Source organism: Colletotrichum spaethianum (genome assembly GCF_022836535.1).
Source record: "Colletotrichum spaethianum MAFF 239500 DNA, contig10, whole genome shotgun sequence".
Classification (NCBI taxonomy): domain Eukaryota; kingdom Fungi; phylum Ascomycota; class Sordariomycetes; order Glomerellales; family Glomerellaceae; genus Colletotrichum; species Colletotrichum spaethianum.
In genome coordinates this window covers 874,984-899,789 of record NW_026054780.1, presented here as the reverse complement: position 1 = coordinate 899,789, position 24,806 = coordinate 874,984, and the positions used below count along the sequence as shown (strand labels likewise).

The 24,806-nt window shown below is 50.3% G+C and overlaps 5 protein-coding genes across 5 annotated transcripts; 3 read left to right on the top strand and 2 right to left on the bottom strand.

The window, feature by feature from the left end:
• Positions 1-3,033: 3,033 nt before the first annotated feature.
• Positions 3,034-3,975, top strand: ColSpa_04794 (uncharacterized protein; the record flags this gene model as incomplete). The annotated part of the gene is made up of 1 exon (XM_049271006.1): positions 3,034-3,975. One exon carries the CDS (start codon positions 3,034-3,036, stop codon positions 3,973-3,975), a length of 942 nt encoding a protein of 313 aa, XP_049126963.1.
• A 320-nt stretch (positions 3,976-4,295) lies between these two features.
• On the bottom strand, positions 4,296-6,176 carry ColSpa_04793 (general amino acid permease AGP2; the record flags this gene model as incomplete). The annotated part of the gene is made up of 2 exons (XM_049271005.1): positions 4,296-5,490; positions 5,677-6,176. The coding sequence occupies 2 exons, from the start codon at positions 6,174-6,176 to the stop codon at positions 4,296-4,298; spliced, it is 1,695 nt and encodes a 564-aa protein (XP_049126962.1).
• A 4,066-nt stretch (positions 6,177-10,242) lies between these two features.
• On the top strand, positions 10,243-11,032 carry ColSpa_04792 (uncharacterized protein; the record flags this gene model as incomplete). Its single annotated transcript, XM_049271004.1, has 2 exons — positions 10,243-10,927; positions 11,016-11,032. 2 exons carry the CDS (start codon positions 10,243-10,245, stop codon positions 11,030-11,032), a joined length of 702 nt encoding a protein of 233 aa, XP_049126961.1.
• Positions 11,033-11,574: 542 nt separating this feature from the next.
• ColSpa_04791 (3'(2'),5'-bisphosphate nucleotidase) lies at positions 11,575-12,654 on the top strand (the record flags this gene model as incomplete). The annotated part of the gene is made up of 1 exon (XM_049271003.1): positions 11,575-12,654. One exon carries the CDS (start codon positions 11,575-11,577, stop codon positions 12,652-12,654), a length of 1,080 nt encoding a protein of 359 aa, XP_049126960.1.
• A 3,993-nt stretch (positions 12,655-16,647) lies between these two features.
• On the bottom strand, positions 16,648-18,189 carry ColSpa_04790 (putative feruloyl esterase B-2; the record flags this gene model as incomplete). Its single annotated transcript, XM_049271002.1, has 1 exon — positions 16,648-18,189. One exon carries the CDS (start codon positions 18,187-18,189, stop codon positions 16,648-16,650), a length of 1,542 nt encoding a protein of 513 aa, XP_049126959.1.
• Between the last annotated feature and the right edge of the window lie 6,617 nt (positions 18,190-24,806).

The window sequence follows — 24,806 nt, the reverse complement described above, 5'->3', positions numbered from 1 at the left end:
GTCTGCGCACCCACGGCATGTAATTACCTAGACGGTTTTAGTAGCGATATTTTTGCACCTGTTGACCTTAGGATCTTTGGAGTTTTCAACCTAAACACAAATTCTAGAAGCGCCTGAGTTTGGACTGCAACTCTGGCAGTAACAGAAATAATGACAGTACTGTTGAGCATAACAGCGTGGCTTTTAGTTGTTTCAAATCTTATGCTCTATATTCCCTCCAAAATTCGACCTCACGTGGTAGATTCGTCAATTAGCCAATCAAGTAGAATTATTCCCCAGATCGAAAACCAGCGCGCATTCCCGGTATCTCTTGAGACAGACTTCCAAGTTTCGTATCAGAAGGCCGAGACTCGCAGCTAGAAGACCAGGATAAAGCGTTGCGTAAGGACGCAATGCATATGCTCGATGTAACGAGTTCCTCTAGACACAAGCCAGATCACGGGGCTACAGGAAGGATATGCTACCATGTATAGCAGGGCTATACCAGGGGCAAACTCTCGAGGTTCTCCTAAGTCCCACTTGTTTTGCAATAGCGTGGGTGCAAATGTAAGATGTAAGATACGTTCTGCTCGTTTGGAGAACTTTTCATACCCAATGCAGCTGTTGCTATTGTTCGACCGGAGACCATCCGGTCTTATCTACAGCCTGATATCCGTCTTCCGGCTATCGTCCAAACAATTTCTGGTATCTATAGAATACTCCTAAATCCGAATAGCCGCTTCCTGAACCAGTTTGCATGTTTGTCATCCTGTCGTACTAGTCGTATAAATTATCGGCTGTGTTATGACACTTCGCGCATTCTAATACGACGCCTCGTTGAAAAACTTCTCGTCATTTCAGCCTCATCCGGCATTGAGACATCTTCTTTTGACGCTAGAAACGTCAATCACACTGTCGACGCATAGTGCCTCTGTAACCTGACCACCCAAAGGGCTTCGTATGCTCTGCACTGTCATCATCGCCAGCCATCTACCTGTGAATGTGGCTTTGCGAATCACCATATCTTCGTTGCTGTGGAGTCGAGACATCCGACCTCGTCATTTGAGCACTGACTAAGAGCGAATCCGGTGCCATTAAGAGAGGACACCGCATTTGGAAAGGCTGAAGTGAGACCATAGCATCCATACTCCCCGCCCCTCACTGACTTTGATCTAATAATCTTCTTGGTCCTTCATTTTTCAGCCAGCACACCTTCTTTCCAAAATCGAGGTGGAATCTGTGTCCACAAGTTCTGTTCTGCACTGTCTTTGGCACGACATGTGGATATTGAGGGTTTTGATGTATTGCGGGACCGAATCCTGACGGTCATCTCCATTGCACTACGTGGATCATTTAAGGACTATCCACAGGCATCACACAATAACTCTTGCGAATAATATGGATACAGCCCGAGATCTGGCTCGAGAAGAGGTCCATCAATCTCCCTTTCAAGCCACCATAGAATCCTCATTCAACCTCGGTCCCTCTTCAACAGAGGCGGCGAAAGTCTTTCGGGGCTCAGTAAATGATGGCGATTGGGCTCATAGCGACACACAAAGCTCCTGCCGACGAGATTCCGGTGCCCAAACAGGGAGCGGCTGCGATGAGACCCACGAACTGAAGGGTGGAAAGAACGCCGAAGAGGACGGATCGGCTCGAACGGATCTGTTCACGGAGCCCTGCTCTAAAAGGGTCAGCTTTAAGGACTTCGCTGCTCAGCAACACCTCACAACAGCCCATAGGAGGAGAAGTCTTAACCCTAAGCCTGTTGTGCGCCAGACACGATGGCGATTCTTTAGCGGATGGACTATCCATGTTCCGGCCCTACTTCTGACGATAGGCATCACTGTCGTGAGCCAACAGAGACTATTCTGGTATCCGTATTCTGGCGTCCAGAATGGAAAAGTGGACTTGACGGCCGACGACCTCAACAATTTCCTGCAGCTGCCAGCCAAGTTGCACGAGATTCTGATCGTGGCTTCGCTGTCTGCAATCGGATTGAACATATTTCGCCGGCGGTTGATTGGAGACGGTGTCCGCCTTGGGTTTCTCACTGGGGGATATCGAGTTGGAGACCTCGAATATCTTGTCAGTCCAGCATTCTGGCGGCAGGGATTTGGTGGATTTAGCTCCTGGGATATCCTTCTCGCTGCGTATTTCATCTTTGCAACGATGTTGTCAGCCCTGGTCGGGCCAGCATCTGCCATTCTTCTTATTCCAACACCGGGATGGTATGTTTTGGACCATGATCTAGCATTCGACAACGTCACCATGCCACTGGTCTATCCCTCAAAGCCGGAGAGTGTCTGGCCCGACTTTTTCAGCCCGGATCGTGCTCCATGGACGGATCAACCGCTTGTTGGCCCCATCGACTGGGAAAAGTGCAAAGGCGCTCAGGGTATCTATCAGAGATACTGCCCGGCTGGAGGCTTCTCTGAGATCTGGACCTGGGCCCAGACTTTTGGTTCCAATAACTTGGAGGGGAATCTCACCTTCCAATCACCGGTCATCCAAAGGAATCTAATGCTCACTTACTCCAACCGCTCAACAATAATTGCCACAACTCCGTCGAGATTCTTTGTGTCAAGTGTTGGTTTGTTCGACAATTATATACAAGGAAATCCAGTCGGTCGCATATCAAAAGGAATTCACTACAAGCTGAAGCCAAGGGGCATTTACCCGTCAGGAACTCAGTCGAACCAGTCCATTTACCAGCCCTTGGTTCAGTCCAAATGCACGGTTTACGACAAAAGTGATCTCTCGGATCAACTGCCATACTATCCAACCGAATTTTTGAATTGTTTCAATGATACACTTTGCCAACAGCATAAAGACCAGCCCCGGTTCTTTCCTGTAACATGGTTGAACCAGTCACAGCGGACGAAAACCTCCCCAACATTCCGCACACAGGGCGAAGGAAGCTCAGTCATCAACGTCGCTGGTCAAGTTCCAGGCACGAAAAATGGTGCGGAAAATGACTGGGTTTATGGTTGCAGTCTGCTTGCCAGTTGGGTTGCAGCTAACTACACTTTGGATCCCTGGCTCAGCCATACAATGGAATCCACCGTCAACAGCCCCTCCGGGATGAATAACATTGTTGCTCGAGATACACTGGAAGATGGATACGTCATCAAATTCAACGAAACCTGGTTCCCGTTCATGGATCCCGCAATCAATGAGACTGGAAAAGACGGACTCCCCGAGCCGACTACCGCAATCATCCGGCTGTTGAACCTTTTTACGACGACGAGTGATGTAAATGGTACTATCCAAACTGTCCTCGCCCCGGTGGAGTCTGGCAATATTACAGCGGCGGAAATACTTTTGGAAAAGCTGTTTGCGGTCTATCTTACCGACAGCTTGGCTCGTACAGGCTCTCAGGTGGGACCATATCTCGTACTGAAAAAGAACGATACCCACATCGTCGGCATCGACCTACTCTCGCAGCACGGCTACTTCGGCGGCGTCAACATAATCGACTCTTTCAACGCGACTAACTCTAGGTGGCAGAGACAAAACACGACAACTTATCCGAATGGAACGGTCGCGGAAATTTCTGCAAACATGTCCCCAGGGTACCTCAAGTTCGATTTTGACGTCGAGCAATATGGGTATGGCTCTGGGGATCCACGCACAACTCTGCGCTTTGCAGTGGCCGTAATGGCCATCTATCTAGCAACTCTGACAGTCTACGCCCTAGTTATCGCCTGTGCTCACGTGTTCGAGCACTATGATATTAAGTGGAAAGGACAACCAGTGCGAGTGTGGAGTGTGAAGCCCTGGGGTAATTTAGAAGACTTGTCGGTTCTTGCGTTGAGATCACAGCCACCGGCCGATGAGAACCTGACGAGTTCTGGCCGAGACGCAAGGTCAGGCAAAGTATGGGAAAGGGTTGTGAGAGTAAGAGCGGATGAGCAACAAAATCTGCATCTTGTCGTGGACGAATCCGTTCCTATGCAACGGGTACACCTCGCAGGCAGCGGTCTGTACTACTGATTCTGATATACGCCTAAACAGTACCTCAAGGCTATCGGAGAACTTTAGAATGCAGTTCGTGACGGTGTTCACAGATATACAACAGATCAACCATGAAACAAAACCGGTCCGATATGCAGTAGAATCTTACATCAGGCACTGAGACCATATCCACTTTTTTATGTTAGGCTCGGCATCGTAATATCGGCGATGCGTGCAATAGCTTCGCTCGAGCAGTTTCAGGTATAACACACAAATGATGGCAAATTTTGAATTTCACTAATTTCCAACCATATATAGCACACTGGGGTATCTCGCGCCATCTATCTCAAAAAAAACTTTTAGGCCTTCTCGCCCTTGATCACCTTCTTGCGACCAATTCCGACCATTTGGATCATCTCCCTCCAGAACGTGGTGGGAGGCTCGTGCACCGTGGCGTGCTGCTCGTAGGCCTCGATGATGGGGCGGTCCCACGTCAAGTCCACGTCCTGCGGCTTGATGTAGTGGGTGCGCTTCAGCACCTTCCAGAAGATGAAGAGAAGAGGCGCGACAATCTGCATCGTGTAGTTGGAGAAGAAAGAACCAACGTCGAACTTGGGGCGGAAAGCGGACCAACCATAGGTCAAGATGACGATGGTCTGGAGGAAGAGGGCGATGTATGCACTGTATGGCTGGAAGTATCCATAGTATGGCATTTTGCGACGGTCGATGCCCTGGGCCTTACACGCGCGGTGGTAGTTAATGAAGGTGATTGACATGACGAGGTAGTTAATCACACCGCCACCCGTGATGAGAGCGAGGAGCCAGCTCAGAACCTTTGCCGAGCCACTGCCGCACTGCAACAACGAGAGCAAGGGGAAGATCATGGTGACGGCAAAGCAGTAGATAGGCACACCGTTCTTGGTGGTCTTTCGGAGCAACGCCGGGGCGCGGCCGTCGAGGGCCAAGCTGTACAGGGATCGGGTCGCGCAGTAGGTGTACGTGTTACCGGCGGAGAAAATGGTGGTGAAGAGCAGGGCATTGACCAGGTGGGGGAGACCCTGGATCTTCATGTTCTCCATGGCCATGACCCATGGAGACGCGGCCGCGGTGCCGCGACCCTCTCCACCGCCCAGATAGATCTTCTCGAGAATCGGGTCGTTGTGGGGAAGCACGATGCCACAGGTCAACGCAGCGCCCACAAAGAAGATGCCAAAACGCAGGTAGACGGTCTTGAAGGCCGACTTGATGTATAGACTCGGATGCTTCGCCTCGGCGGCAATCATGGAGATGTAGTCCGGGCCGACAATGGTGAACGAGGCAGTAGCCAGAGCACCCATGAAACCTTCCATGCGGCCCGCGTCACCTTGCGTGAGGTACTCCGAAAACGCGCCAGGGTTTTTCCAGTAACGGAAGCCGTAGGCATCGTGTTGGGGGTTGCCGCCGACCATCGTAATGAAGGTGAAGAAGAAGAGGATAAAGATGAGCAGGACCTTGCCACCCGAGAGCCAAAACTCTGCCTCACCAAATATGCCAACAGCAACAACATTCAAGAGACTAGATTCACACATTGACGTTTAGCATGCATACACAACCAGCACGGCGTAAAGGAAGAGAGGTGAGAGAAGAAGGGGTCACTGCGGGCACAACGAGCTCTAGAGTCATCCGGTTGGTTGAGTCGCTTGGCCCTGGAATTGAAAGAGAAAAAAGGCCAACCATCCCCACAAACCGACAGCGACTTACCCATATGCAATAATGATGGCGATGCAGAAACCCGCAGTCGGGCCAGGCTCCGTGATCTTTTCATTCCAGAAAGAGCACACGAGATTGAGCGCAGTGATTTCGAACGGGATCAGTAACGCTTCGTAGAGGAAGTAGTTCCAACCGACCATGAAGCCGAGAGCGTCATCGACCCAGACGCCCGCCAGACGGATGAAGCCGCCGGACACGGGCATGTAGGTGCTCATCTCGGCGATGGAGTTGTTGACGAGAGCGACGACGCAGGCATACAGGGTGTAGGCGATGAGCAGACTGCCGGGCCCGCCCTTGACGAGACCCTCGCCAATGGTGACGAAGAGACCGGTTCCGATTGTGCCTCCAATGGCAATGAGCTGGATCTGACGGTTGTCCAGGCGGCGCTGAAGGCCATCCGAGTTGTGTCGCACCGAAGAACCATAGCTATCAAGGGAGACCCTTTCGCCGGGGACGGCTTCGACCGGGCCCTTGAGCTCGGGACCCGACATGCTTGGGAAGGTTCCAAATTTCAAGCCGCAACGGCTGGTTCGAATTTAGGCTCTTCCCGCGGGGGTGATGGTGAGACGGAAACCGGAGGATACCACAGGGCGCATGTGGAGGAATGCGTGTGGGAGGGAGGAGTCGAGGTCGCGCAGGGTGGAAACCGTGGGACAAAGAGAGCAATGCGAACACACGGAAACTTGGAAAGCGGCGCGTGACAGGAATCTCGATGGGGAGGAGGGTTGGTTTTAAGGGTGGGAGGAAAAGAGAGGGAAGATCGGCGGCTCGTCGAAGGGGAAAACTTTTGCGGCCAGCCCAGCGTCCCAATCTTGTGGCACATGCCACGCACAGTACAACAACATGCTTCAGAGACTGCGCGCCGCGCTGCGCAACCGCACCCATACAGCTGGGGGCTGCTGTGCTGCTTTCTGCAGCTTAACCACAGAAGTCTTGGTCAAATCACCAACCCGTGGTCCTCGTCGTCGACTGCATCAGAAATTCAGGGACACGGGGAGTATCCATTCAGAACCCAGGAACGTTGTAAGTTTGTGTGGAGTTGACCGGGACCGTCCCTGATTCCGCACAGCGTCGCCCCCCAGTCGGCCAGAAACCCCCCCCCATCTCCAATCCTTTGGCGCGGCGCTGGGCTGGGGCAGAATGTTTCCGCAATGTCGTCATATCCCTGTGTTAGCGTCTTTTCCCGAATGCAATCTCTCATTCGCTGGGCTGAGGTCCGATCATGCGTTCGTCAGCATCTGTATTTTCGCTGCCGTCAAATCTCTCTGGGTTTCCGTTATCATTGCGGTGTTTGACTAAGACATGCTGTGCTATCGATATCATATTCAGAAAGTGACATTCGTCGAGATAAGGTGGGAACTCTCCAGCTTTATCTGCAGGGACGATATGCCTGAGAGGGCAATTTTATGCGGGGTTATTCGATACGTTTCCCCCATATCGCTCATCCCAATCTGCCAATCTCGCTATCAGACTCTGACAGCCGCTGTGCGAATGGGCCCCAAGGGTGGCCTTTGTGAGGGGAAAATGATGGGACTGCTGGAACCTGTGGGCCACTTCGCAGGCTGCGGCGTTGTGCGCTCGATTGTATGTAAAGTCAGCCAATGAACATTAGGCGGACTCATCACCTTGGGTCATGGTTCGGTGGCCAACCTCCCTCCCCTGGGTTTTCCATTCGCCTTTCGGTGAGAGACCGACAAAGGCCCAAGACTAAGATGGCGCGATGCTGGGGGCGAATCCTAGGGTATCCCAAGACCCATAGACTCTGCCTGGCAGCCCAGCAGTGCCAGCGGGAATTAAATAACGGAAAACTTTGTCTTTATGTCATCTAAACATACGACAGTAGCCAATCACTATTGTCGGTTGCAAGAAAACGGTGCAAAAACTTAGAACGACCAACGAGCGTGTCTCAAAAAGCTCCCAATTATCCACTTAATATGCAGCCGCCAGTCACTGACCGACCAAGGGATGTGGGCACTGGTTTCCAACGGGCGAAATCCAAATTAGTGAACTCCACAAGGTTCGCAGGTGCGGAGGGCTCGTTCTGCTGCTGGGTGAAGTGCCTCACAACAACGAGCGGTCGTTGAAAGAAGCTCAGCATCCAAGGTCGTCCATTCAAGAGCCGATCAGCAAGCATCGATAAGACTCTGGATGGGTATTGAGCCGCATTGTCCTGTTGGACAGAATAACACGTTGCTAGGCGTTTGCTGGGCGTGCCTTTGAGTTTGTCGGGATCCAAGGAACCCCAAGAAAACCACCAACGGCCAAGGGGGGAAACCCTGACACAGGGGACAGCGCGATGTTATTTGCCAAGGCCTTGTCTTTCCCTTGGAGGAGTGGAGAATGGCACAGCACTCTTGGCCGAGTCTCTTACGGCGTTGTTACTCCCGACTGCTTGATTGGAACGGAACCTGGTGTGGGGGCTCTCAACACCGTACGGCCCCACTGAGTGCGGAACCGACAGTGTCCACTTCCGGTCTTCAATACCTGCCGATGACCCGTTTTGCTTGGCTTGGCGCCTACTGCATGCTGCAAAAGGCGCGCAAGCGTTACAGGGGCTTTGGGGGAAGAATGGGAAAATGACGTAGGTTATGCGCTGTAGGCGACGAATAATTGCGTGTGCAACACTCGGGCATCCATGCTCGTGTCAGACGACTTGTTCCCGTAAGGAGGGATACGCATCACCTTCAGCAGCGCAAGGGAGGCTGGCTGGCCAGCTGGAACGCAGGGCTCCCGCCACTCGGCTGGCTTCGGCTACATAGTTGAGTCCGGTCGAAGTACCCCGTCGCGTTTTCGAATTATCTAATGCCAACATCGTCTTCCTGAATCTTGGCTCAATTCATAGTTTTGCAGATGGCTCTCCAACCTTTGCCAGTCACGTCGGACAGTTTGCCGTCGATACGGTGCGAGGGGTAATAACTCTCTTGTATCGAAACAGAGGTGTCTTGAAGGTTTCATGTCGTGATTGTCAGAAATGAGGCCATTGTCACCATCCTAGTTATGAAGCATCATGGGATTGGGATTGGTTTACGTCATTCACATTTAAGCGGGCAGCCTTCTTGAAACACGGTAGTATGAACGAGTACTTCGTACTGCATCGCCCAGCAACCAAACATTCTCCTGAACTATGAGGCAACGCCAAGTATCCCAACTTTACAACCAAATCATTGCCGGGTCGACTTTCAGACCCGTCGAATCATTGTGGTTCACACAGCAACTCACTATTTGATAAAGTTGCTAGACTTGTGAAATTACTTGCTAGTTTCTCAATTGAGACGTCGATTTTGCAATTCTCGGACCAATCCTCTGACGCGTCAGATAGCTTTTATCATGTGCTAGGGCGATCCATCCACCTAGTTCAATCTCTACGAATGTTCTACCGATAAAGGCTCAAGACTTGCTTGGAATTCGTGTTGTCGTAGAGTCACCACTTAGGGTGGAAAAGACATAAGGAAAACGGCTTAGATTTCTACGTGCAGGATTGCCTTGTCCGAAACGAATAAATACGTATCCTGCGTGGTGGATCCGCACGAAGGGACCGGACTAATAGTTAATCCGGGCCCGGCGCAAATCTCACAAGGCTGCGCGATGCGCTTGAGGGCATCGCGACACGTGTTCAATAGCATATTTAGAATTACAAGTCGGCGACTACTGTAACCCTCCTGAGGTGTTGCCACCGTAGATCAACGTAGGTGCTCGCCAAAGACTCAACGTTGCCAGCCCACAATGACTTGGTCATTAAGCATTTGATGAACTAGTTGAACTGGCGATGACTTCAATCTCTATTTCTAAGTACAGTTACCAAGTGGTTTCGCCCTGCCTTTATACTTCTTCCTTTTATATCATCCAAAGTTGCTTGTTTGTTCTTTCGAATCTATCGTTCCGATGCTGTTAGTCAGCCTATAGGTAAATCAGAGGTTCTATTATGAGTCAATTACCATGGACTGTTGTGCCAAAGGCATGTAAAACTTGCGCATTTAATATCATTGAATCGCGAAGTTGATCCCGCAAGCCTGTTTGGTACGGCCCATGAGATGGTAGCAAGCAGAACGAAAAGTTTTCAACCATGGGAACGGTTGCGATTGCGGTATTTCTGAAGTCATCGCGGTACACAACTCGGGCAACAACGTTGAGGGCAGCTGACTACAATAGCATGGGAGGCATTTCAGACATGCCTCATTAGCCAGGGTTGCGGCAAGGCCGCTAGCCAATCACATCACAACGCACTTATCGTATTCTCGCTTACAGAAGGATTACGGGTGAACAACGGCTTGCATCCTCAGGTTCGGGCAACTGCGGACGGCAGTCACCATTAGCGCCTGGTCTTTGTAGCCAGCACGCGCTGACCCGAACGCTCATTTTGGGTCAGCTGCCTAATGCGACCCTCGGGCCCTATAAACCGTGAGCCGCACGTCAGCGATACATCACGAGCTAAACATAAGACTTTTGCCAGAGCCTTGCTGCAACGTTCGAAGCCAAGCTTGCATCACCCTGTCCTCACTGATCATTTTCACCTTTGGTGAAAGATCTCCCACCTCCCTGAGCAAGACCAAGCGCATCATGGATCAGCTCGCTGCCCAAGCCGATCTGCCCCCGGAATATGTGGAGGATGTGGCTAACGTCCATGAAAGCCTGCCCCCGGACACTCTCCGCTTGGCCGGGCGCTTTATCCACTCCGCTACCTCACGCGACGCCGACGCGCCGGGACTCTACGAAATCAACAGCCAGATAGACTTTTTGAGAGAGACTGACAGACTGGTTGAATTCAGTCGCATCGACTACTCGGTCAGGAGACGCATCGCAAATGCGGTCTCCCTCCCGGAGATCATCTCACATCCAAGACACGTCTTCAACCTGGAACGACCAACAGCAATTGTACAAGAGGCATTTTTGTACTATATCAAGCCTGTTTCTCGCAGCGGTTTAGGTAGCATCGGACTCAAGTTCTCCAAAATCGGCAAGAGTGTGTGTAAAGCATGGCGCGTCGGGCGCAAGGCCAGTAACAGGAATGAATACGAGGCTCGGGAGCTTTTGTTCGACGTCCGGCACAACAATGATGTGTTGGACTGGCTTGATGGGCAAAACACCCGGATCGCGGTGGAATATTCGAAGGACAACATGCACAGTCTCAATATCTTAGTGCCCATGGACCAGGCAGTACGAGATGCCCTCGTTGCTGCGTGGTGCGTGAGGTTATGGAACACTCTGGCTGTGCAATTTCATAAACGGCGAACCTGGAAAGATGGTGAGTATCCTTTTCTCGATTGTTTTGAGATCATACTAACGTTGTTGCCACGTGCTTGAAGTCAAACACATCATGCAAACTTGCACAGCTGGTCTGCCAAAGTGAGAACATCTGACCCGATAAGAGCGATATGGTTTCTTGGAGGAAGCCCGGTAATTTGCGAACATTAAACAAAAGATACCCTTCAAATCCAAGTGTCACGTAGTATTACTCCTGTCCATGCTGTTCCTGTTGATGCTCGGATCCGAACGACACCATACATAACGGAGATCCACTTTTCTACTCGGAGCGGCCGACGCCGATGCCGGCATGAAAAGTCACCACGTCACCGGAGTTCTTCCGGTAAAATTTGCACCCCACGCAAACAGCCAGGAACAGCGCTCTTATGGTCTGACATCATCGGCGCCATTCGCAATGCTGCATTCATAGTTCCAGACATATTGTTTGATTTTCTTTCCGCGATCAATTATCTTACGGTGGCAATCATACACGAACCCACCATCTGAGTTCCTCCTCGTCTGACTCAGCTGCGCCGAAAACCCTCTTTCCCCCTGCAAGACCACCGTCGCAGCCCGCCCCGCTTGTTACCGATACTCCTGCGTACCACCCCTCTCATCTCGCCTTGCTGCGGAAGTCCAACATTCAGTATGGACGGACCCTACGCTCGAGAGTTGGCCACTGCCATCGCTGCCATTCAGCACGCTGCTAGACTCAGCCGACGCGTACTCGTCGCCTCTGACAAAGGCGTCGTAACCAAAGAGGACCTGAGCCCAGTCACCGTTGCCGACTTTGCTATCCAGGCGCTGCTGACCAGCACACTGCATGCCGCTTTCCCCGACGACAAGTTCGTGGGCGAAGAGTCTGCGGCAGACCTCAGAGAAAACCCCAAGCTTTGCGAATCAGTGTGGGCGCTTCTGCAGCAGGTCGCAAGCGAAAAGGAAGAAGATTCACTATGCAAGCTGCCGGCGTCGCCAGAGGAGATGTGCGATATGATTGACTGGTGCGGTCTTGGCGAGCCTTCACCAACTGGTCGGTTCTGGGTCTTTGACCCGATCGACGGAACCAAAACCTTCGTCAGGGGCGAGCTTTATGCCATCAATGTTTGTCTCATGGAGGATGGAAAGCAGAGCGTGGGCATCGTTGGCTTGCCGTTGTTGTCGGCGGATGCTAAAGCGCCAATCAACAACGACTCCATCGACCCCACTGGCACGGGCAGTATCATGTTCGCTGTCAGGTCCCACGGCACCTTCATCCGGCCGCTACCCGGCCCGATCGATCTGCAGCCGACAAAGATCCCCCGTCACGCCGATGTCGCCACGCAGACCCTGGTTTCGGTAACTTGCATCGAGGGCTCCGAGTCCGGGGCCCCTGGGATTCACCAAAAAGTTGCTGAGCGTCTCGGCGTTGCGTACCCGGGCAATGACTTGCTCGGCTGGGTCCTGCGTTGGACTGTGCTGGGTCTGGGTCAGGCAAACTGTACGTTCTGGGCGTACAGACGGCGGGACCGCCTGGCGAAGATCTGGGATCACGCGGGCGCCATGTTGTTATTTGAGGAAGTCGGCGGTAAGGTCACCGATGTTGACGGAAACCCAGTGAACTTGACGGCGGGGCGGAAAATGGTGGCTAATTATGGATTCATCGCTGCACCGCCATCAGTTCATGCCCGGGTGTTGGAGGCTGTGAGGGAGACGTTGAAGGAAGATGGCTTGCACGAGCTTTTGGGCTAGAACTGCGATCGAGGATGAATATGGCGTTCAGAGGGTTATTCGCATTTACGAGTTTTGTTATTATTCATGCCCGAATTCAAGTTCAAGAATTGAGCCTCAGCTGCCGAGATGATATTGATCCGTTAAGACATTCCTACCCTTGTCAGTAAACCCACAAGTTAACAAGTGAGGAGGCGATAACTATTATGACTTAATCACAATACTTAGGGCCTCAAATAACATTCTTATAGTGTGTTATGTATACTTCATGTAGTTAAGTTTTCATTACGAAATCAGGTAACTTGGTATATTTTGTACGCAATAATTCGGAACGTGGAAAGAGGTAAGACAGAGACATGGCTCCTCAAGACATAGAGCGCTCTCATTTTTAACAAGCTAACTGTGTCAATGACTCTTCAAGTAAAATCTGATAAAGGCAGTAAAGGAAGTTGCCTTTGATTCTCCTGTTACTACTTCGTCATCAAAACTGATCGACCTCTCCTTCAATTCCGAATCCAAAGGCCGGTCTTGGTTGAAGCTGAGATCCGCTGGACTCACAGTTCTTCTGTGTCAGCATTCCATATCCAAGTCTCATCGCTCTTCTATCCTTCCGAGACTTTGGCCATCCCCAAACCCGCTTATCCACAGCAGTTCCTCTTGTCGCCTCGGCAATGCTGGAAAACCGCGTACCCCTGGAGATACCACCATTTTTACTGATCGAAAGGGTACCGGCTGTGACTCCCAGTAGCGCCAGCAGAAGCAGTACCCCATATACACTTAACAGAATAGAAGCGCGATAGTGATATCGTACCGCAGGGCGAGACCGGGTGCAGGGATACAGATAGTCTGATTCTGGACCGACCCCTTGGCGGCGGATCCCTGTTTGCTCGTCCAATTTTGCCGCCCATACCACCGCCTGAAACCGCGGTCTAGCGAACATAGACATTAGTAAGTTACCGTACCAGGTCTCTATTAGCTCGATAATGTTAGGGCGTACGAAGTGGAATCGATGATCAATCAAGCTGGTCTGAACGACGCCTGTTTCTTCAACCTTGCCGGGTTCTCGAATAGTACCATTTAGCTTTGAACGTAAAAATAAACCCATTGAATGATATCCTGCTGTTCGTCTATATGCTTTGACGTCTTGTGGTAGAACATAGTTGCTTTCGGGAACTGCGACGGTCTTGTCGAGGGTGCCATCGTTCGCATCCAGGTCTGGAACCAATGAAGTGTTGATGATGGGAGATAGGAACTTCCGACTTTTGATAGTGGGTAGCTGCATTCCATCTCTATAGATGAGCTCCGCGGTATAATTGGCTTCGTAGTGTTCGCACGCGATAAGGACTGGGGTAAATGCTTCGTGGTTTTGAACGGGCTCGCTACTATTGAGATATACGGACGTGAAGGCGTCGGCAAATTCAGAGTAGCCAATCCAGATAACTGGCTCCGTCCGAAAAGCTCCAAGATGTTTGGGATATGGTGGCTCCATCAGTGGTATTCCTCCCTTTTTCATTTGGGCCATCTGCGGGAACGCATATTCTCCAAGAAGGGTATGTGCAATATAAGTGTAGTTGCCATTTGGTGCAAGTTCGTCCATGGAAAACGGAGGCGCCACAGTTCCTGAGCTTTGGGTCAGGACCAACTCCTTTTGAGTCCCTCTTCCGACTTCTGTACATCTGTAAGCGGGGCCCACAAAGTCAATCTCAACAGTGCAGTTCCAACCCCGCTCACACACTTCGAAGGTGTTTTCCTGGTCTACAATTGGTCGTTGCAGGTAAGTACTTGCATGCAGGAATTCCTCAGCGTTTTCACTTGGTGCTGTGTAATAATCGAAGAAATTCGGATCAGACTTGTTGCTGCTCGTGTTGTTCCAGTAGCTCAGGGACATTTGGCTTAGATTCTCAATCTTTCCTCCCTTTCGCCAGTCTGTCGTATCCTCAAACCTAAAGTTCAAAGAGCGGACTCCAGGGCAAGTCGTGTTTTGGACCTCCATCCCAGGAACTGCAATCAACGTGTTTGTTGATAAAATAACAGCCAGCGGTGATATCCTGACCCATCGATGTTAGGTGTCAAGCTGACAAGTGGGATTACGAGACTCACCAACAGAAAATGGCCAATGCCGCAGCAGTCTTGGCTTTACTGAGAAATTCCAAATTAAGCAAAGAAAATGGTGTCTCGGGAGCCGCAAACATGTCATCTATGGTAGTAAGGCTGAGAAATCTCGTCCGAACTACTACCCAGACCTGTTCCCGGAAGGCCGAAAGCACTGCATTGGCCACGCTTGCTTTGGCTGCAAAGGCCAGTGCAGTACCATACCGCATGCTGGTAAGCTGTTCATCGTCATGGACAAGTCGACCGTTTAGAGACTGGTAATATGAATGATGGCCAATTGCAAAAGCCATCCCAATTGAAAAGAACAGATACATGTTCCAAGAAGAGTTCCACAGGTCTCGTGGCAAAAACCACGGCTCCCACCATTTAACGTTGCCACGAAACACTGTCGGAGTGAACTGGGCGGGTTCATCACTTAAAATGTTGATGCGCTTAGGAACCAGCACCTCGCGAGAGTCGTATGCCCCATCTATAACTGTGTCATCGTCTTCAGGTGTTGAGGTTGATGTTACTTGGGAGTTTCCGTATCGCGAGATATCCGGCGATTTCTGAGTAAATTGGCTCATTACCGTCTCCTCAGAAAACATCTTTGCTTGTGGGCTTGCAACTGACAAGGATATTATCCAGTTTATGATGAGCTCTTGTTCCCTGTGGATAAGAAACGGATGCTCTTGCGTTTGCGGGGGCAAGGCTTTACATAGTGTGTAATTCTTGCTCTCTTCATTGCAGCTGCCAAGAACCCGCGAATAATCGCCAGTAAGCCGCCGAGGTTCCACAACATTTGTTTTACGGAAACATAATCAATAAACTCGATGTTGGTTACGTCTCATTGGTTGCCGTCCTAGGCACACCTTTTCCACTGCTGCAAAGCACATGCCCGATGGGGTGTATTGGAAGTTGGACGACGTGGTAAACCGGTAATTGAGAAACCAGTCCTTCTGTCGAGAATATTGATACTACTGCAGCACAGGGTCATCTCGGCCTGCAAGTCTCAGTCACTGGGGATATATGACGCCATCCGCGCGAAATGAGCATCTTTATGCAGCTGCCCCAACCCACCACTTCAGAGACAGGTACCGAAGACAAAAAACCATCGGGATTTCAAGACTAAATAATTAGTTAAAACATAACCAATAAGCCTGTTTTAAATTTTAGTACGGATGATGGTTCGTTTAAACCCAACTCGTTACCCTAATTTAGTTTTCCAACTCAACGATAACGTGGGCCAACAAATGTGTTCTGTCAACTTCTGCGAAAGCTGTAGGGCGACACTGTGTCTTCTGCTACCAGGCCAACTGCAATTCTAGGTGTGTTATCAGCCCCAAGTGGTAGAGCTGAAGGGTTCAAAACCTGAAAATTGGTTTGGGCAGCACTTGTCCCGCTTGTTAAGGATCAATACGGGTTAGATGTGTCGCACAGAAGCTCCTAGGTGGACAAAGTGGTATCTAATTCAACGGACAGTCATTGGCTAGCTTGGAGTTATACATGAGTCTTACTTATTGACCCATCTTGGTGAATCGCAAGGTTATACTAGAAGATCCAATGGACCACTGCGTACGAGGGAATTTCAACCAAGCACGCATGTCCTCTAGAATTCACATGTTCATATTGAATAGTGTTGAGCCCTAGGGCATTGCGGCCAGCTGTTCTTTGGTTGGACGTTGCCATTCATGCAGATTATATTGCTCTCTCAATAGTCATCCGCGATAGCAACAGCTTCCCAGCCCTGTATTGAGTATGAGTGATGTACTATAGACTCCTTGACCTGAGCCAAAAGTGAGCAAAGTTGAGTAGAAGTTAAACCTGGGATGATTACCTTGAGCCTAACCCTAGTCATCTTTTTAGTCCTTACTATCCCTGTGTAGCCAGACGGCATGACTGCCTATTTTAGATGTTAAACCGTCAAGAGTTGTAGCCAACACAACTCCAGCTTGACGCCGAATTTACATCTCCCTTGCCATCCCACGATGCATGGCCAGGGTACTTACAGATCGGACGCTGCCGCAAGATACCATTGCCAACTGTGTCATTGGCGTACTTGGTGGCTACAAGCTCGTCTACCCCTTGCCCACCCTCTACCCACGCAACCAGCGCAAGCAGCGCATCGTGCTGCGTATCGTTAAGTCCAGGCACTGGAAATGCGTGTTGTCCGTTTACCTCCAAGTTGGACGAGTGCTCACTGCCCCCAAAATACCACGGCGCGTTGTACACACTCCCTGAGCAGTGCTGCATGCCCGGCACAAAGAAGAGACGGTAAAATGCGTCCAATTCCACGCCTTGTTCCGCCATCGTCATCCACGTCTCGTCGTAAAGGACCCGGCTGACATCCGTAGGGATGAGACCATCCGCGTAGCCGTGGTATTGGATCAGCTTACCGCCGCGTCCGTGAAACGATGATAGGTTGAAATTGTTCGCGTTGACGTCCCCAGGGTTGAGCCTTGCTGCTTCGACAAACGTCGAGTAGTTGAAGCTGGCCTTCCAGTCCCAATCCAGATCGTCAAATAGGTAGTTCTTTGCGTAGTCTGTCTCGTACAAACTCGGCTCATTGTTGGAACCGAATGAAGACGGCATCTGGACCTCTGACCCAAGGCCGAAGTTGGGATAGATGTATGTCAGATTGTGAACATTTGCATCCAGCTGGATTGGGGGCAAATATAGCTGCTTGAGGGTCGAAATCTGTGGCGCCGTGAGACATGCTGATCGGTTGGCCGAGCTGGCCGTGCAGATCAGCTTCTCTGGCCGGAAGCTGCAGTGCTTGGGATCCATGATAATGCCGTCAGCGATGCCATCAGACGCATCACACTGCCGCAAGACTTCTTCGCCGATGACCTCGAACATAGTCTCCGGGAGGTACCCGGGCCCGTCCTCCGGCAGGTTAATGGCGCCGACTTTGAGTTGCCACAACTGCTGGCTCGTAGACATCCACGCCGGCGCGCCAGCGATAATGCCGTCAAAATCTTCGGGGTGGTCCTGCGCCGACTTAACGCCCTGCCGCCCTCCTGTCGAGCACCCAGAATAGTAGGACTTGTCAGCCGCTCTGCCGTAGTACTTTTCCACAATTACTTTGGCCAGAACCGTCGAGCCGTGAAGACTACGGCCAGCCCAGTCGGTTTTTGTCTCGGGATTGTTGAGCGCCCAGCTCATGTCCTGTGATGTCGAGTTGTGGCCCGTCGATGTTGAGATGGTTGCGAAGCCGTACTTGGCGCCTGTGCCCATGGCATACCAGTTAATGCCCCCGGAGAAGCCGCCATTACCGACGGCGAGGAACCGCTGGTTCCACTCGTCTGGCAGAAACAGCCCAAAAGTGTACGAGGAAGTTGACGAAGACGTGACGTTGATTGTTGCCACGCAGAGTGAAGGTAGATGAGTTGCGTTCTGGGGATATGCCACGTTTCCAACCTCGCCGAAGCTGCCATTACTGCTGATGGGATAAGCCATCAACATCTCGGCTCGGTCATCTTGCGTGAGAAAGCTACCGATGTCTTGGACTGAGCAGCGAGTAGAGATTCCCTGTGAGAGACCCTCCGCGATATGGATCGCCGCCCACAGCGTAAGGCCGAGCAGACGTGGCGCAAATGGCATCATACCGACAGGACACTGAGGACGATATGCCAAGTTTCTTCCAACTCGACAACGTGGTGCACTCTCCACGCACGTCGCCTTTATAGGGAGGGGTTTGTGGTCGTTTCTGAGCGCCGTCCCCGGGCCATACCGGGATGGCTCAATCTTGTTTCCTCTTGACATGTCTTAGGTCTCTACATTTCGTAGGGCATACCCCGCCATGCATGCTGGAGGTCTGTAGGGAGCGTTGCTTAACCCCGCAATCTTGCTCCTCTAGCCCCATGCGAGTGATCAGGTGAACAGGTCTGTAAAAATGACTCGGATATGAGGTAAAACTTGATCTTAATGTAACCTTAAACGAACTCCAGGATAAACATAACCCCACATCTGCCAGCTTTGGGTGCTGGTTAAGTTGGTCTATTTGGAGCCAATTTGGGACAGTATTTTTAAGCTCATCTCGGTTGATTCACGGCACAACAGTCTGAAGCTAGGGAGCCAACAGGTAGACAACAAAAAGACAATTCAACGAGTTGAATGCGTGAAGATATCGGCGCTTTAATATCAGCACTGTTCTCATATCGATTGGAGGTATTTTCCCGCTGTATTGGATAACGACAGGTACCTTCCTTAGCAGCACTGCAAATTACCTTGTAAAAGTTGAAATTGAAGTGACCAGGGTCCTCAAACAAACCAGGTAACAAAGAGGTATAGGGAGTGTTGCGGAGTAAAAATTAGGAAGGCAAAAATGCGACCGGCTGTGCCTTGTTATAATCAGCACTATTCGCAGTCGGCTTGAAGCGACAGAGGCGGCAGGAGCATACCGATCACTATGGACCAATATCTTGTACAAGCCAGGAAACCGGTGCCTAGGTGTTAGGGAGAAAGAGGATGCCAGAAGCTGGGCCACTAGCCTGAAGGCTCTTTTCCCATCTCCTGGCTTTGGTGGCTGCGTCCTTGTCGATGACAAGAGTCGTGTAAGTTGACGTGGTTGCGAAGGAAGGGATAATTAGAGTTGGGTTTGGGTGTACAGAATCGATGCGGGTGATTAAGGTGATCCAAGTTCTGAGCAGCACCTAGTACGGTTGGTGCGAGCCTAAGCCAGAGCGGCGTTGCTGACCAACCAAACTGGGACGCTGCCGGCCAGGCCAGTGTTTTTCCTCAATGGACCCAATTGCTGCAGCGCCAACTTCTCACCAATACCACCGCATCGCCGTTGCGAATAATCCCACAATGGAATTTAATGCCTCGAATTCAGCTGTGCAAGGCTCTTCAGATACCTAAGATCTATACCGGCCCGAGCCTGTGATTGTGAACAACCGAGAGGGCGCTTCACCAAAAGCTTCACTCAACCCCTTGTGCCGGGTCCAGAGTCTGCCAATAGCCACAGACAGAAGCCTAGGTATTGCACTAACCACTTTGTACTAGCTACTCAGGGGGTGGTCAGACCTCTAAGTTCCGCTTGCTGTTTGTGGAAACTGCCATGCTCTTGGCAACTCGTCTTTTCCTTTTGATCGCCCGTACCAGGGTTAGTCCGTGTCTCTCCCGATAACTAGTCCGCCGGGACCTCTACAGTTCCTCGGCCCATCGTTGCAAGACCAACTTACCTCGGGCCGGGATTCCTTCAGCATTCCGACCAATTCAGCACTCCATCGCCAGCTCCAGCATTCTTCTAGTGACCCAGCAATACGGTGCCGTTAGCTACGCACTAGGTTCCCAAGCGTACTCGCTTTCATTGGCCTCGCCGGTGAGGGCGGCAGCTTTAATGTGAATTTCATCGCGTTGACTGTGAATCAGGCGAAGCCACCTCTATACGCCAGAATGAGTCCTGTGGTGAAGTAAGGAGGTTGCCCACCTGCTTGTAAAGTACGTTGGCCCTAGGTAAGTCTAAGATCCTTGAAACGGGCATAACATGAGCTATCTTAGTCGTACTCGCCTTAGAACATATGCCGAATAAGTATTGTATGCGAGCTGCAAAGGATGTTTTGGGTTAGGCTTGACAAATCAATTCAGCAACATTTGTAGACTGACCTGCTCTGCAGCACTATCGATAGGGGGGGGAAAAGGATGTGTTGAGCTATAAATGCACCAAAGTCATGTTAGCTTGTGGCCAACTCGGGAATGCTGGCTAGAAAAGTAGAAGCGAAATGACACAGTGCTCTGCGATAGGGATTCATCACAATTACAGCGAGCCAGGGATCCAAGTCATGATGCCGAGCCGTGGGCGACACTACAACAAGTCTGTGATAGCGCACGAAGCACTACGCGTTTAAAGTCACGTATATCACTAGTACAAAGAAGGCAAAGCGGTGTCTCTGATACCAAATACCCCTCGGCTAGGCTCCCCGGCTTGCATGCTAGTTCGGATGTTGATCAAGCTAAACATAGTCGCTAGCCACTTGTGAGTCTGCAGCATCATGATGCCCGCCGTTATGAAATATTCGTTCAATCGCGGTGATCCTGAACCTACTTGATTGGCCGAACAATTGAATTTCGAAACTTCTAGATACTGTAGTTTTCCAAGGACAGATATTATACCTCCCGTTTCCCATACTGGACCAGGAGTTGCTTCAGGCATGAGACCGTTGCGCCTTGTGAGTACCTCCCCAAAGGAGAGGGGGGGTGTGTCGCCCGATGTGGCGCGAGCGAACAAAGAACTACTGGCCATTAGATTCCCAATGCATGTCCTTATCCGTTTTCGTCAATGTCTTGTATTACTCGCCGTTGATGTCGAAACAGAGCCATCATTGCGTCTCTGAGACTCCATATGAAGGTAAACCTTGCCTCCTTCACCTTACCCGTTCTTGACGCAGGCACAGAGCTTCGTCCACTTCTTTGCAGTGAATACCATGATGCCATATGGGCTAAGAGGCCTGATGCTGACATCCGCTTGCACTGCTGCGGCAACATCGTTTCAGAAACCAAGAGAAATTTCACCAGTGGCATTCATAGCAAAAACTCCGGAGTGCTCAGTAGGTAACAGTCTTGTTCATTTCCCGATGGCCATTCATCCAATTTCTGGTGCCTGACTGTCTTCAAAGTCCATTGCTGATACCTCTTTTCCGTCGGTAGTTGCCATGTTTTCTTGAGGTAGTGCAAACAGCAGGATGTGGCAATAACCCACTCGCAGACTGTGTCTGTATGAACATATCACTTCAGGCCCGTGCCTCGGAATGCGTGCAGACGTCTTGCAACTTCGAAGAGCAAATCCGTAAGCCCTGGAAACACACCGACTGCTCTTTCATTTCCTGAGCAAGGCAATTAGCTGACTTATTTTGGGCTCGTCGCATTAGTTACCGCCCAAGTATCGCGAAAGCTTTGTAACGGCTACCCCATCCCAGAACAACGTCGCAACTTCTGCCGAGTGTTCTTCGTCGCTCTGCCTACGTTAACAGCTATTGTTGTCATCCTCAGATGTGTATCAAGGCGGATGGCCAAGATCAATCTTTGGTGGGATGACTGGACGGCATTAATTGCTTTGGTGAGTCATCTGGACAGATGCTATGCACTAGGCAGCGCGGGTTCAATACTGACAAAATTAGTTCTTTCTGCTTCTTACAGTTGGTTGCGGTGTTACACGTAAGACATCTCTTACCGTGTTGACTTTTTCATAAGCTCCATTACTAAACCAACCATTTCTAAGATGTTCAGCTTGGCTTCGGCCTTCACTACTGGCACGTGGAACCGGGGAACGCAAAACCCATTCTTCAGGTTCGCAGTCCCTCAGTCCTGCTTAAATCTGCCACTAACATGTCTAAAAGTTGTTCTACGCAACACAGATGTTCTATGTCATGAAACAGTGAAGCATTTTCTTTCTATTATTATAGTAAAGGCGATGTACTGACTGTGTCTTAGAGTCGCAGCGAAAGTTTCAATCTGCGCCTTATATCTGCGCATTTTCGTCGACCGATGGTCCCGTATTGCTGTCATTGGCCTCCTCGTGTCTCTTGTTTTTCAACATTTCTTGTTCTTATTTCTGGTATTGTTTCAATGCACACCTATCCAGCTGATATGGGATCGGTCAATCGCTGGCTCCTGTCTCAATATCACGGCGATTGGCTATGCAGGGGCGGCGCTCACCATCACTTATGACTTCATCCTTATAGTTCTGCCATTGCCGCAACTTATGAAGCTGAGTACAAGGAAGCGCAAGAAAGTGGTTCCGATACTTTTGTTGACTTTGGGCTCGGTGTAAGTAAACAATCATGAATGCTGCCGAAATTTGAGATTCCTAGATAGCTGACCGCGCAAAGTGCGTGCGTTGCGAGCATGATCCGTCTTAAGTACTTGGTCTCATTTGCCAATACTTTTGATGCGACCTGTAAGCATCTTCAACCTACTAATTGCTCTGCTTAATACTGATACCTTTAGGGGATAACGTCGAAATCGTCATCTGGTCTACCCTCGAGATTAACCTGGCGATGATTTGTGGCAGCCTTCCCGCGTTACGGCCACTGTTTAACAAAGCGAGAGATGTAATGGGATCGCGCAGGCATCGAGCACGCAACGGATCCACTGCGGAATCAGGGGATCAGACGATGTTGGCCGGTTTCAGCCAGTCCTGCGGGTCTAGTCACCTCTATCCCTTACCGGAGTCTCCGCACAAACCGGAAGAGCTAGCGTGCATCGTAATCAAATCCAGCACTGATGGCTAGACGCAGTTATCTTTCTTAGTACGTTCATTGCACCAACCGTACTACTACTGCTTATAATACATATACTATATTGCGTACGTAACTTCCACATCGAGGATACTGTATTTCGAACTGAATTTGGCTCTTTGTCCTATTGGGAATGTGGTCCATCAGTTACGTTTGAATCAACGATGTCAATGAACCGGAAGTCAGAGTATCCCATCATATTACCTATACGGATTTACAAAATTTCCAAATAGTTATCTTCCAGAGAGCTTTACTGGACTTACCTGAATCATGCTGGATCGTAACCAGCCGCCAGAAGGGAGCTGGAAATCCACTGCATGACGGGTTTGCGGCTGTTGGGTTGCGTGGGGCTGTACTACATCTGGACAGTATCTTGGTCTTCTAGACAACGGAAAGCCATGTATCTTGGGTTTTGAGATTTTTTCCAGTTTTGAATTGCCTCACTTCATGTTGATTTTACCCCGGAGCTTCCCAGCGAGCCAGACATGTCGTGAATTGTATGTCAAACGGCAAGAGGTTTCAACGCACACTCTTCTGCCTGTTCGCTTTTCTCACGTTGACAGCATCCCACTTATAGCAACCTCAAGTCTTCTAATTGAGGACTCGCGCTGATGTGCTGTGATTCATGTACGTCGGAATACCGCGGATGATAATCCGTATCATGCAGTTTGACAGGAGACTAACCGCCAGTCAACAACAACATTAAATAGTGATGGTTGAATTGAACTTTTCTAGTGCTGAGATAATCACAAACAGTCTTCAGGTTTTGAATTACTATGTGACAGCAGCTGATAGCTACTTGTTTCTGTAACATTCCAGACCGCAGCGCTTCTTAATTGGGAGCAATAATGACCTACGTGATTGCTGTGGTATCCGCGGAGCACCGAAAGGCGGGGGTTACGCCCATGTACCTGGTCTCAGCAACTGATTTGACACGCTTGGTGAGTCTGGTTTCAGAAATCATTAAGCTTGAATTGTTATAGAGCTGAGCTTGAAAAAGACATGACATTGGATCAACTTTTTCGCCTGGCCCCTATTTCTCGAGGTACGCGATGCAACTTTGCAAAACAACCCCTACTAGTGTTCAGACGATGTATAAAACCCGAGACCTAGCAGATCACATTCCACTACGAAGTTAATATAATCGTCACAGCGGCTGTAAAAATGGGTTAGAGCCTCGATCATGTCGGTCCTGGTTCTACTTCACCGCGCATTCAGCTTGATTCATACTACGTTCAGTAATCTCCTTCATATTTAACCAACCAAACTGCTGTGCAATAATTTCCATTCGACTAAAACAAAATGAAGTTCTTTGGTATTATCTTGAATTTGTTTGCCACCGGCATTCTCGCCCAGCAAAGGTAAGTGTGGACTTGCCTTTCAAGCCCCAGGAGTGCCCCAGTTGGTTTTTACGCACCTTTCCGGCTAGATGGTCTCTGGACGTGAACCATTCTTCTGGCTGACTTATACGAATACTAAAAATGCGCCTGATAACTGTGGCTTTCCTCATGGTCCCACCTGCCAGTCTCTTGGCAAAGGAGCCGATGGCCTTGAGCAGTTTGCGGACGACGGTTGTTGCCTTCTTCCTGCTCGTTGTTGGGACGGGGGAGGAGGCGAGGCATGCGAGCGCGTGAGCATTGCCGCTGCCAGTGGTAACACAAATAACGACGGCAACAACCAGGGCGAGAGGTAAACAAGAACAAAGCGAACAACAGAGGAAGCATCTAGACAACAGAACATCATGGACTTGGCAGTGAACCATTTAACGACAAAGTTCAGTACCAGGGTGTTGACTCTCGCTTGGCGAAGTTGAGTGGTATTGTGAATAGCAGATAAATAGTT